The following is a 12,610-nucleotide window of genomic DNA, read 5'->3' on the forward strand; positions in this document are numbered from 1 at the left end:
GAAGCTTAACACCACCAAATGTCACAGGTATCAGTAACATTGGTGCCTGGAGGCTGGAAGTAAGCACAAGGCCTTTCCTGATACTCTGAAGGGGTGAAATAGACTTTATTGGGCATGTGAGGTGTTTTGCTTTAACACCTCCAGCCAGGGTTGAAACTTTAAATCTTACCCTGCGCTGAGCTCCATAACCCTGGGTAGAAAGTGTGACTTCACCCCCTTGAAGCTGAACACCTCCAAATGTCACAAGTATCACAAAAACAGGTGCCTGGGGGCTGGAAGTAGGCCCAAGGCCTTGCAGGCCTTTCCTGATACTGTGAAGGGGTGAAATAGACTTTATTGGGCCTGTGAAGTGTTTTGCTTTAACACCTCCAGCCAGGGGGATAACCTGAATTCTTACCCTGCACTGAGCTCCATAACCCTGGGTTGAAGATGTGACTTCTTCCCCTTGAAGCTTAACACCACCAATTGTCACAGGTATCAGCAACATTGGTGCCTGGAGGCTGGAAGTAGGCACAAGGCCTTGCAGGTCTTTCCTGATACTGGGAAAAGGGTGAAATACACTGTACTGGGCATCTGAGGTGTTTTGCTTAAACACCTCCAGCCAGGGGGATAACCTGAAATCTTACCCTGCGCTGAGCTCCATAACCCTGGGTAGAAGGTGTGACTTTATCCCCTTGAAGCTAAACACCTCCAAATGTCACAAGTATCACAAAAACAGGTGCCTGGGGGCTGGAAGTAGGCCCAAGGACTTTCCTGATACTGTCAAGGGGTGAAATAGACTTTATTGGGCATGTGAAGTGTTTTGCTTTAACACCTCCAGCCAGGGGGATAACCTGGAATCTTACCCTGCGCTGAGCTCCATAACCCTGGGTAAAAGGTGTGACTTCATCCCCTTGAAGCTTAACACCACCAAATGTCACAGGTGTCAGTAACATTGGTGCCTGGGGGCTGGAAGTAGGCCCAAGGCCTTGCAGGCCTTTCCTGATACTGTGAAGGCGTGAAATGCAATTTATTGGGCATGTGAGGTGTTTTGCTTTAACACCTCCAGCCAGGGTTGAAACTTGAAATCTTACCCTGCGCTGAGCTCCATAACCCTGGGTAGAAAGTGTGACTTATTCCCCTTGAAGCTTAACACCTCCAAATGTCACAGGTATCAGTGTAATTGGTGCCTGGAGGCTGGAAGTAGGCCCAAGGCCTTGTAGGCCTTTTACTGATACTGTGAAGGGGTGAAATAGACTTCAATGGGCATGTGAAGTGTTTGGCTTTAACACCTCCAGCCAGGGGGATAAACTGAAATCTTACCCTGCGCGGAGCTCCATAACCCTGGGTAAAAGGTGTGACTTCTTCCCCTTGAAGCTTAACACCTCCAAATGTCACAGGTATCAGTGTAATTGGTGTCTGGAGGCTGGAAGTAGGCCCATGGCCTAGCAGGCCTTGTCCTGATACTGTAAAAGGGGTTAAAAACATTGTATTGACCACGTGACGTGTCTCCTTTTCACACCTCAAGCCAGGGGGTTAGCCTGAAGCCTTACCCTGCGCAGAGCTCCTTAACCCTAGGTAGAAGGTGTGACTTCATCCCCTTGAAGCCTTACACCTCCAAATCTCACAGGTATCAGTAAAACTGGTGCTTGGAGGCTGGAAGAAGACCCATGGCCTTGCTGGCCTCACCTGACACTGTGAAGGGGTGACATACACTTTATTGGACTTTTGAAGTGTGTTGTTTTCACACCCCCAGCCAGGAGTATAACCCTAAATATTACCCTGCGCGGAGTTCCTTAACCCTGGGTAGGAGGAGTGACTTTGTCCCCTTGAAGCTGCAGGCTTCATAATGTCACAAGTATCACGAAAATAGGTGCCTGGAGGCTGGAAATGTGCCTATGGTCTTGCAGGCCTGGGTCTGATACTGTAAAGGGGTTAGATGCAGTGTTGGAATAAATAACTCTTTCGTTTTCCCACCTCCAGCCAGGGGTGGAACCTGAAATCTTACTCTGCGCGGAGGTCCATAGCCCAGGTTAGTAGGAGCAACTGTATCCCCTTTGAAGATTAACTCCGCCAAATGTTACAAGTATCCCTAAAAGAGGTGTTTGGAGGCTAGGAATGGGCCCACAGCCTTGTGCTGATACTGTAACAGGGGGGAATCTCACCCTGCGCGGAGCTCCATAGCCCTGTGCAGAAATAGACACTTTGTGCCTGCAGGCTAGAAATGGGCTTGGGACACTGAAGGCTAGGATCTGATAATGCAAAGGGCTTTATATACCTTTTGAATGACGTTTTTTTTTTCTCCGCCTCCAGCCAAAGGGGAAATCCTGAAATATTACCCTAATCGGAGCTCCATAGCCCTGTGTAGAAAAAGTGACTTAGTCCCCTAGAACCTAAACATTGAGCAAAATATATATATATATATATTTTGTATTAACAGTTTTAAATGGGTAAATTGTACCCGGATCGGAGATCCATAGGCCGGGTAGAAAAAGTGACTTTGTCCCCTTCAACCTAGAGTTATTTGAAGAAGAAGAAAAAAATTGTATGTGTATATATTTTTTTTTTATTTATTTATTTTGGACCACCTTCAGCTTAGGGGGAAAACCTGAAGTTTTACCCGGATCGGAGCTCCACATCCTCGGGTAGAAACAGTGACGTTTTCCCCTTGAACCTAAAGTTAGTAAAAAAAAAAAAAAAAAAGTTTAGATTTTTTTTTTTTGCCGACCTCCGGCTAAGGGGGGAAACCCGAAATTGTACCCGAATCGGAGCTCCCCAGCCCTGGGTGGAACAAGTGACTTTGTCCCCTTAAAACTAAGGAAATAGTAAAAAAAAAAAAAAAAAAAAGTATATATATAGTTATTTTTTTTGCCGACCTCCAGCTAAGGGGGGAAACCGGAAATGTTACCCGAATCGGAGCTCATCAGCCCTGGGTAGAAAAAGTGACTTTGTCCCCTTGAACATAAAGTTAGAAAAAAAGAAGAAAAAATGTATGTATCGATTTTTTTTTGGTTTTTTTTGCCGACCTCCAGCTAAGGGGGAAATGCGGAAATTTTACCCGAATCATAGCTCACCAGCCCTGGGTAGAAGTAGTGCCCACGTCCCCTTGAACCAAAATGTCCACACACAAAAAAAGAAAAATACTGAAAGCGTTGTTTAAAGGCCCACAGGGACCCGTAAACGGACATGGTGGTTCGCCACATCATTTAGGACCCCACACCCTCTTCCTATGGGCCTGCATGGGAACCCTATTGTATCGACTATTAAGCCCCTAGGGCTTATGCTCCTGGGCGGAAGACAAAGTTGGAGTTAGCACGGCCATTCCGCCGCCCGGCCATCTGGTCGCCGTAGCTGACTGGGCCATCTGGTCGCCGACCAGATGGCCCAGTGAGCTGCGGCGACCAGATGGCCGGGCGGCGGAATGGCCGCGCTAACTCCAACTTTGTCTCCCAGCCAGGCGCTGTAAGCCCCCACTACGTGGGGGGCTTAATAGTCGGTGAACTGCGTGACTCGTGGGGCCCTGAGCCGGGCTAAACCCACTTTAGGTCCCCAGGCAAGGGCTCCATGATGGCGGGCCCCTGGGCCGTGCTACACCCACCTTAGGTCCCCAGGCAAGGGCTCCATGATGGCAGGCCGCTGGACCGGGCTGAACCCACAGTAGGTCCCCAGGCAAGGGCTCCATGTTGGCGTGCCCCTGGGCCGGGCTAAACCTGCCTTATCTCCCCTGTGAAGGGCTCCAGGATAACGTGACCCTGGTACGGGCTAAACACCAATTAGGTCCCCAGGCCAGGGCTCCGTGATGGCAGGCCCCTGGACCGGGCTGAACCTACCTTAGGTCCCCAGTCCAGGGCTCCATGATGGCAGGCCCCTGGACCGGGCTGAACCCACCTTCGGTCCCCAGACAAGGGCTCCATGATGGCGGGCCCCTCGGCCGGGCTGAACCCACAGTAGGTCCCCAGTCCAGGGCTCCATGATGGCAGGCCCCTGGACCGGGCTGAACCCACCTTAGGTCCCCAGGCAAGGGCTCCATGATGGCGGGCCCCTGGGCCGGGCTAAAACTGCCTTATCTCCCCAGTGAAGGGCTCCAGGATAACGAAACCCTGGGACGGGCTAAACACTCCTTAGGTCCCCAGTCCAGGGCTCCATGATGGCAGGCCCCCTGGACCGGGCCGAACCCACCTTAGGTCCCCAGGCAAGGGCTCCATGATGGCAGGCCCCTGGGCCGTGTTAAACCCACCTTAGGTCCCCAGGCAAGGGCTCCATGATGGCAGGCCGCTGGACCGGGCTGAACCCACAGTAGGTCCCCAGGCAAGGGCTCCATGTTGGCGTGCACCTGGGCCGGGCTAAACCTGCCTTACCTCCCCAGTGAAGGGCTCCAGGATAACGGGACCCTGGGACGGGCTAAACACGAATTAGGTCCCCAGTCCAGGGCTCCGTGGTGGCGGGCCCCTGGACCGGGCTGAGCCCGCCTTAGGTCACCAGTTTAGGGCTCCATGGTTGCGGGCCCCTGGGCCGGGCTAAACACGCCTTAGGTCCCCAGTTTAGAGCTCCAGGAAAACGGGACCCTGGGCCGGGCTAAACCCACCGTAGGTCCCCAGGCAAGGGCTCCATAATGGCGGGCACCTGGGCCGGTCTAAACACCCCCTTAGGGACCCAGTCCAGGGCTCCTGAATGGCGGGCTCCTGGGGCCACGGGACAGCGCCCGACATGGTAGGGTGGCACCGGAGCAAATCCCCTGGTATTGGGCTAGCGAGTAGCCGATCCCGGCTCTGCGGGAACAATAGTGCATAGACACAGCTCTCCCATGACATCGTGGTCGGCTCTTAAAAGAGCCTTTGGGTTGGTGTTTTGCGTTTTTCCGTGGGCAAGTCGAGTGTTTAACCGCCGAATCCGTAGAGGGTGCGGCCCTGGCGCTTCAGGGCATAGACCACATCCATGGCGGTGACGGTCTTCCGCTTGGCGTGCTCGGTGTAGGTGACGGCGTCCCGGATCACGTTCTCCAGGAAAACCTTGAGCACCCCGCGGGTCTCCTCGTAGATGAGGCCGGAGATGCGCTTGACTCCGCCACGGCGCGCCAGGCGGCGAATGGCCGGCTTGGTGATGCCCTGGATGTTGTCCCGGAGCACCTTGCGGTGCCTCTTGGCGCCGCCTTTGCCGAGCCCCTTCCCTCCTTTGCCGCGTCCAGACATGTTCTCCTCTCGATGCTGTGAGCAGAAATGAAATCTCGACCAGCAGCGGCTGCTTATATTGAGGAGCAGCGGACCTGCGCGGGAGCCCATGTAGAGCCCGGCCCCGTCCCGCCCTCTGCAGGGAGCGGGGGCTGGAGCGGCCGTTGCCGTTTGAAAAAGAGCGGGCTCCCAGCCCGCCTTTGTCATGGGCTGGCTCAGCAGCTGCCGCCGGTGCACAGATCACAGTCAAACACACCCCTTCCCGGCCCCTACTTGTGACCGCGGCCCGCCTAAACCTCTCCTTCCTTCCCCCCTCCCAATATGAACAGCCTCGGGCATTTTTTAATAAAGCCCACACACGTTAAACCGGACTCACCGGCACCACCCCGCTGTGTGTCACCGCCTGCAACCCCGCAACACTGTCCACGTCTCGCGCCCAAGGCACCTCCCTTCCCGGCCCCCACTTGTGACCGCGGCCCGCCTAACCCTCTCGTTCGGTGGCCCCTCCCAATATGAAGAAAAAAAAAAACATGGATACGTTTTAATGGAGCCCAACACACGTTAAAGTCCTCACCGGCACCACCTGCCTTCAACCTCGCAACACTGCCCACATCTCGCTCCCGGCTGGGGCAAGCCTGCACAATGTGTCCCCCAAAAATGAAAAAATATATATGTTTATATTGATTGAAAAAGAGCGCGCTCCCAGCCCGCCTCTTTGTCAGGGGCTCCCGATCGGGCTCAGCAGCTGCCGCCGGTGCACTGATCAGATAAACACGCACACTCCTCCCTGCCAGGCCCCCACTTGTCACCGCGGCCCGCCTAACCCTCGCCTTCGGTGCCCGCTCGGCTGGGGCAAGTCTGCAAAATGTGTCCCTGAAAATTCAAATTATACATGTATATACTAAAAAAAAAAAAAAAACATTAATATGGTCGGCCTCATGCTAGGCTTCGGGAAGGAACAACATTAAAGTGCACGGCCAGAGCTTGGGCATGCCCCCCTATGAAGCTACGGTAGCGGGCGCTGCCGCATCTATGAAGCCGCCAGAGAGTAACACCTCGGCACGGATACGCTCTTTGATGGAGTCTGTGGATGGCCCTGAAAAGAGCCTTTGTGTTTAGGGTGTGTTTCCACGGGGGTCTGCGGGCCTTTACTTGCTTGCTTTGCCCTGTGCCTTGTGGCTCTCGGTTTTCTTGGGCAGCAGCACGGCCTGGATGTTGGGCAGGACTCCTCCCTGGGCGATGGTGACTCGGCCCAGCAGCTTGTTCAGCTCCTCGTCGTTGCGGATGGCCAACTGGAGGTGTCTGGGGATGATGCGGGTCTTCTTGTTGTCCCGGGCGGCGTTGCCGGCCAGCTCCAGGATCTCAGCGGTCAGGTACTCCAGCACTGCAGCCAGATAGACGGGGGCACCGGCTCCCACCCTCTCGGCGTAGCTTCCCTTCCGGAGCAGCCTGTGCACACGGCCCACGGGGAACTGGAGCCCGGCTCTGGAAGAGCGTGTCTTGGCCTTGGCGCGGGCCTTTCCTCCCTGCTTTCCTCTTCCAGACATGGCGATCGATCTAGGGTCTCAGTCACACAACAGAGAGAAGAATACTTCTCTTTCTGCTGGACTCGGTAATATAAAGACTTCGGGAGCGTCTGATTGGTTGACAGCTAGGCGCTGATAGTACTTCTCATTGGAGGAGGGCTTAACATAGGAAGTGGGGAGCCTGCCAATGAGAAGGGAGAGCCGGGAAGGAGACTGCTTTGCAGGCCAAGCCCATAAATACAAGTGCCGGGCCCTCCTTCCGTATTTCTCTCGGCTTCACAGCAAGCAGTGAAAGAGCGTCCACCATGCCTGAACCAGCCAAGTCCGCGCCGGCTCCCAAGAAGGGCTCCAAGAAAGCGCTCTCCAAGCCGCCCAAGAAGGACGGGAAGAAGCGCAGGAAGAGCAGGAAGGAAAGCTATGCCATCTACATTTACAAAGTGATGAAGCAGGTGCACCCAGACACCGGCATTTCCTCCAAGGCCATGGGCATCATGAACTCCTTCGTGAACGACATCTTCGAGCGCATCGCTAACGAGTCTTCCAAACTGGCTCTCTACAACTCGCGGCGCACCATCACCTCCCGGGAGATCCAGACCGCAGTCCGCCTTCTGCTGCCCGGAGAGCTGGCCAAGCACGCCGTGTCGGAGGGCACCAAGGCCGTCACCAAGTACACCAGCGCCAAGTAAGGCTTCGAGGCGCATCACCAACAAACACAACGGCTCTTTTAAGGGCCAACCACTTCCTCCTCTAAGAGCTAATGTGCTTCTGTTATCACTTGAGAAATATGTGTTTTACAAGGGTAATGTTGAGTGCAGAAAGGCCCGCTCTCACGGGGCTTGCTGCAAACCGAGGGCCGACAGAGCAGTCCACCCGTTTTGCCTCTTTAAATTAACATATCCCTATGAATGAGCCCTCGTTGGGACCAAGTGTCACATAAGCACTGCAACGATGAGGTTACATAAACCCACTGGGAATTCGCGCATCTGCCCGTGGGCTTATTCTTTTCCATGTATGGGGCGAACAGTGTTTGTGTGAGCGGGTTTAACGTTGTGTTAGTACTTTTAAGACCCTGGGGAACGGCTATAATCCGCCCCGGGGCAAACGTTCCTGAAATCGGACACATGAACCCGATGTACCGGGAGCACAGATGCGCCATAGCGCTGGCTTGTGACCAGCGGATCCCTACACAATCCTCTACCCCCAAAGAAGCTCTCTATTAAATGAAGGACACGTTTAAGAGGTGTTTGTGCACTGTGAACACGGAGTGCTCTGGTTCCCCCCCAGAGCCGGTATAAGTTGCCCAGTACTCGAGGTACTCTCAGAACCCGACGTACCGGGGGCACAGATGCCCCATAGTGCTGGCTTGTGACCCGCGGATCCCGACCACAACCCTCTACCCAAACAACGCTTTAAAATGAAGGACACATTGGAGAGGTGTTGGTGCACTGTGAACACAGAGTGCTCTGGTTTCTCAAGAGCCGGCGGTATAAGTTGCCCAGTGCTCGTGGTACTCACAGCCCACCCTCCCTGACGTGTTAAAACACATGCCATGACAGATAAGATAAGCTCGTAGGTGACAGGGTGGTGGCCCTTAAAAGAGCCGTTGTGGTGGTTGTTCGGGTCGGTCCGTCGCCTTAGGCCCTCTCGCCTCGGATGCGACGTGCCAGCTGGATGTCCTTGGGCATGATGGTCACCCTCTTGGCGTGGATGGCGCACAGGTTGGTGTCCTCGAAGAGCCCGACCAGGTAGGCCTCGCTGGCCTCCTGCAGGGCCATGACGGCGGAGCTCTGGAAGCGCAGGTCGGTCTTGAAGTCCTGGGCGATCTCCCTCACCAGGCGCTGGAAGGGCAGCTTGCGGATGAGGAGCTCGGTGGACTTCTGGTAGCGGCGGATCTCGCGGAGGGCCACGGTGCCGGGCCGGTAGCGGTGAGGCTTCTTGACGCCGCCGGTGGCAGGCGCGCTCTTGCGGGCAGCCTTGGTGGCCAGCTGCTTGCGGGGCGCTTTGCCGCCGGTGGACTTGCGGGCTGTCTGCTTGGTGCGAGCCATGGCGGGAGCGGTCTCTCTCGGCGAAGGCAGAGAAGAATGGCGTCGAACGGGGAAAGAGCCCTATTTATGCGCTCACAGACGGAGGGCTGCTCTGATTGGCTGAGGAGACCGCCCCACGTTCGAAAATAGCCCGCGGTGTGCAACGATTGGTTACTGGACCGGAGGCTGCAGCCTAGGTGTCCAATGAGCTGTGGATAAAAGAGAACCCTCCGGTTGGATGATGTAGCCGGAGCCCGCGCCCCAGCCAGCCTTTGTCTGCGTGTCCGTCCGTCCACTGGTGGTCCACCCGACCTCGGTCAACCGGGAGAGGAGCCCGAGATGTCATGAGCACGCCGCCCTGGAACACTCCCCGTTACCTGCGCTCGATGGAAAGTTCACATTAGTCTGCTTTATGCAGACACTATGTCGAGTTTGCCCGGGTACAGTGAAAGCACCAACACACACACACACACGTTAGCACACGTTTATAATAAACTGAGGTCTCATAACTCCCAGACCCCCTTTTACCCGCCCCATGTCACCCTGGAGCACGCAGTGCCCTGCGCTCCATTTAAAGTTCACAATCGTCTGCCTTATGCAGACACTATGTCGAGTCTGCCCGGGTACAGTGAAAGCACCGAGACACAAACACGTTATTGCACATGTACTATGAACGGAGGTCTTATAACTCCCGGACCCCCTTGTTTTCTATGTGATAACGATTTCAATCCACTCAGCACCGAAAGAGCCGTTTTATATGGCCAAGATCACACGCAGCACTCGCCTGTGAAACGGTGCGCTGGGATGTATTGTGCGGTTTATTTTTGGAAAAGTGGGGCATTGGGTGGGTGCAAAGGTGGGGATGAACACGCTCTCTTATAGACAGGGTGGTGGCCCTTAAAAGAGCCTTTGTGTTTGCAGTGTCTCGGTGCAAGCCCTTACTTCTTCTTGGGTGCTGCCTTTTTGGGCTTGGCTGCTTTGGGCTTGGCTGCCTTGGGTTTGACTACCTTGGCAGGGCTTTTCTTGGCTACTTTGGGCTTCGCCGCCTTGGCTTTCGCTGGGCTCTTGGCAGCCTTCTTGGCGGGGGCAGCCTTGGGCTTCTTGGGGCTCTTTGCTGCCGCCGGCTTCTTGACCTTCTTCGGGCTCTTCTTGACCCCCGCGGGAGCCTTTTTGGGCTTCTTGGCGGCAGGGGCAGCTTTCTTGGCCGCTGGCTTCTTGGTGGCTGTCTTCTTTGCCGCCTTCTTGCCCACCAGCTGCTTCTTGTTCACCTTGAAGGAGCCGGAGGCCCCGGTGCCCTTCAGCTGGGCTAGGGCGCCTTTGCTGACCAGGCTCTTCAGGGAGACCTTTACTCGGCCCTTGTTCTTGTCCGCATCGTAGCCGGCGGCGAGCAGCCCCTTCTTCAGGGCCGACAGGGAGACTCCCTTCCTCTCGGCCGAGGCAGTCACCACCTTCATAATCATGTCGGACACGCTGGGACCGGAAGGCTTCTTGGCCTTGGAGGCCCCCGCTGCTTTCTTCTGCTGCTTCTTCTTGGGGGCGACCTCAGCGGGAGGCGCCGCGACGGCTGGAGCGGTTTCGGCCATTGTAATGCAAGTCTGGGCGCAGGCACTGTCAGAGAACAGAAATGTACCGCCAGCCTGTTTCTTGTCTTCTCCTGTCAGATACCTTCTGACAGTGGTGAGTTTTTGGATACCGAGGCAATAGCCTCATTACTCCATATTCGTTTGGAATTTTGTAGTCGCTGTTTAGGTTGTCTTATTGGTGTGTGACGCTTTGTCACAGTTGAGGTTGCATCACATGGTCAGCTCAGTGATGGGCCGCGGGTAGCGGTCAGTAGTGTTTGCAGAATTGTCAGCATGTTTCCTTCGAGAGTCTCGTCTTTGTCCGTGTAGATCCTTCTGTTAGTGTTGAGGTTTGGGTGCCTGCCGCGGCTAATGCCAGCCGGCAGTGAGCGGGTTTTAGGTGCTTGCCGAGGCTGTTATGCCATCAGGGCAGCGGTGAGTTTTGCGTATCTGCCGGCGTTTGCCTTCAGGCAGTAATGAGTTTTTGGATGCTGCGTTGCTGTTTCAGCTTCGCAAGGTTAGCGCTTCAATGGGACGCGGATAGCGGTCAAATGGGTTTGTAGCGATATCTGCAAGTTTCCGGATCAGTGGGTTTTCTTTTTGATCCAGTCCTTTGTAGAATGTCCTGTTGAGTTTGAGGAGATGGTCGTCCAGCATCTCGATGCCTAGGTCTCTGTGGAGGTCTGCTGTTCGTGTGAACATGGGAGCACCTGCTGCAATCCGTAAGGCCTTGCTCTGAAGTATTTGTAGGTCCTTCCGCAGCTGTGGGCGGCAGCCACTCCAAACTGGTGAAGCGTATGTCATAGTTGGTCGAATTATTGCGGTGATTACTCGCACCTTGCTCTGCATGGGCATCGACTTAGACTTCAGGAGTGGGTATAATGCAGCCAGTTTGGATGCTGCTTTCTGGCAGGTCTTCTCTATGTGGTTTCTCCAGCTGAGTTTAGAGTCCAGAGTCACCCCCAGGTAGGAGCTGCTGTTTTCCCATTTGACCTCATCCCCATTGAGGAGGATCTGTGGGTGTTTCCTGTTCAGCTTCCTGGTAAATAAGGTTGCTGTGGTTTTGCTTGTGTTCAGGGTGATCTGCCAGTCGCTGTACCATTCGGAGAGTCTGCAAAGCGATGCCTCCAGGTTCTTCGCCACTTCTTTGTCACTGAAGGATTGGGAGATGACTGCAACATCATCCGCGTAAAGGGCAAGATCAGTCTTCTTTAGGTCAGTGGGTATGTCGTTTGTGAATATGTTGAAGAGGAATGGTCCTAGGATTGACCCCTGAGGCACTCCAGCTAGAATTGGGCGCGGTGTTGAACATTCTTCTCGCACCGCCACGTGAAAGGTCCGTTCTGTCAGGTAGCTGGTCAGCAACTTGACCAGGTAGCTGGGAAACTTGAGCTTGATAAGTTTGTAGAGCAGGCCCTCATGCCATACTCGGTCAAATGCTTTGGCTACATCCAGAAAGACTACTCCAGTAGACTTGTTGATGTTGAATCCGTGGCTGATGATGTCCACCACTCTGAGGAGTTGGTGATTTGTTGAGTGGTCTTTCCGGAACCCAAACTGTTCTTTGGCAAGTAGGTTGTTGCTTGTCGCGAAGTCAACGAGACGGGCAAGGATAACTTTTTCGAAGAGTTTTGATAGGCCAGATAGCAGACTTATGGGGCGGTAGTTTGCAGGGTCTCGCAGTGGTTTCCCAGCCTTGGGGAATACGACGACTCTTGCTTCTTTCCAGGCGTTTGGGAAATACTGGTGCTGCATGCACGCGTTAAATATCTCAGCAAGGTGATCCACTGCGTTATCTGGGAGCATCTTGATGGCTTGGTTGACTATTCCGTCCTTCCCTGGTGCCTTGCCGTTTTTCAGTGTTTTTGCCAGGGCCAGTAATTCGCCCATTGAGCATTCCTCAATGTGTGCAGTTTCTGTTTCCGGTGGGTGCTCCTGGTGATGCATGGCGACCTCTTGCTCAACTTCTGTTGCCAGTTTGCTTGCCTGGTTGGGCCTGAAGGATTCCTCCAGCGTGTCAGCGAAGACCTCAGCCTTATCCCTGTTGCTGCATGCCAGGTGAGTCTTCCCTTGGATCGGTGGGTTTGGTTCCTTCTTCCCAGTCAGGCGTCGGGTCATTCTCCAGAGAGAGTTGTCTGAGTCCTTTAGGTTAGCTGTAGCTGCTTCCCATTTTTCACCTCTGTGCTGGCTTATTTGTATCTTCAGCTGCCTTGTCAGCTCATTATACTTCTTCAGCAGGTCGGGGGTGCGGTTCCTCTGCCACTCTCTGCGGGCTCTGTTCTTTTCAGCTATTGACTGCTTGATGCCCTTTGGGAGATCGTAGATAGAGCATCGTTGGAGTTTCTGCTCTG

The 12,610-nt window shown here is 54.5% G+C and overlaps 5 protein-coding genes across 5 annotated transcripts; 1 reads left to right on the plus strand and 4 right to left on the minus strand.

The window, feature by feature from the left end:
- Nucleotides 1-4,801: 4,801 nt before the first annotated feature.
- LOC144806650 (histone H4-like) lies at nt 4,802-5,500 on the minus strand. Its single transcript, XM_078672974.1, has one exon. The coding sequence runs from the start codon at nt 5,352-5,354 to the stop codon at nt 4,857-4,859; it is 498 nt and encodes a 165-aa protein (XP_078529100.1). The 5' UTR covers nt 5,355-5,500; the 3' UTR covers nt 4,802-4,856.
- A 649-nt stretch (nt 5,501-6,149) lies between these two features.
- On the minus strand, nt 6,150-6,703 carry LOC144806651 (histone H2A type 2-C-like). Its single transcript, XM_078672975.1, has one exon. The coding sequence runs from the start codon at nt 6,692-6,694 to the stop codon at nt 6,296-6,298; it is 399 nt and encodes a 132-aa protein (XP_078529101.1). The 5' UTR covers nt 6,695-6,703; the 3' UTR covers nt 6,150-6,295.
- Nucleotides 6,704-6,888: 185 nt separating this feature from the next.
- On the plus strand, nt 6,889-7,408 carry LOC144806653 (histone H2B 1.2-like). Its single transcript, XM_078672976.1, has one exon. It carries the CDS (start codon nt 6,979-6,981, stop codon nt 7,357-7,359), a length of 381 nt encoding a protein of 126 aa, XP_078529102.1. The 5' UTR covers nt 6,889-6,978; the 3' UTR covers nt 7,360-7,408.
- An 847-nt stretch (nt 7,409-8,255) lies between these two features.
- On the minus strand, nt 8,256-8,732 carry LOC144806654 (histone H3). Its single transcript, XM_078672977.1, has one exon. The coding sequence runs from the start codon at nt 8,716-8,718 to the stop codon at nt 8,308-8,310; it is 411 nt and encodes a 136-aa protein (XP_078529103.1). The 5' UTR covers nt 8,719-8,732; the 3' UTR covers nt 8,256-8,307.
- An 853-nt stretch (nt 8,733-9,585) lies between these two features.
- Nucleotides 9,586-10,285, minus strand: LOC144806655 (histone H1.3-like). The gene has a single exon (XM_078672978.1). It carries the CDS (start codon nt 10,278-10,280, stop codon nt 9,636-9,638), a length of 645 nt encoding a protein of 214 aa, XP_078529104.1. The 5' UTR covers nt 10,281-10,285; the 3' UTR covers nt 9,586-9,635.
- Nucleotides 10,286-12,610: the final 2,325 nt, after the last annotated feature.

The sequence above is a fragment of the Lissotriton helveticus genome, unplaced genomic scaffold (assembly GCF_964261635.1).
Source record: "Lissotriton helveticus unplaced genomic scaffold, aLisHel1.1 SCAFFOLD_1591, whole genome shotgun sequence".
Classification (NCBI taxonomy): domain Eukaryota; kingdom Metazoa; phylum Chordata; class Amphibia; order Caudata; family Salamandridae; genus Lissotriton; species Lissotriton helveticus.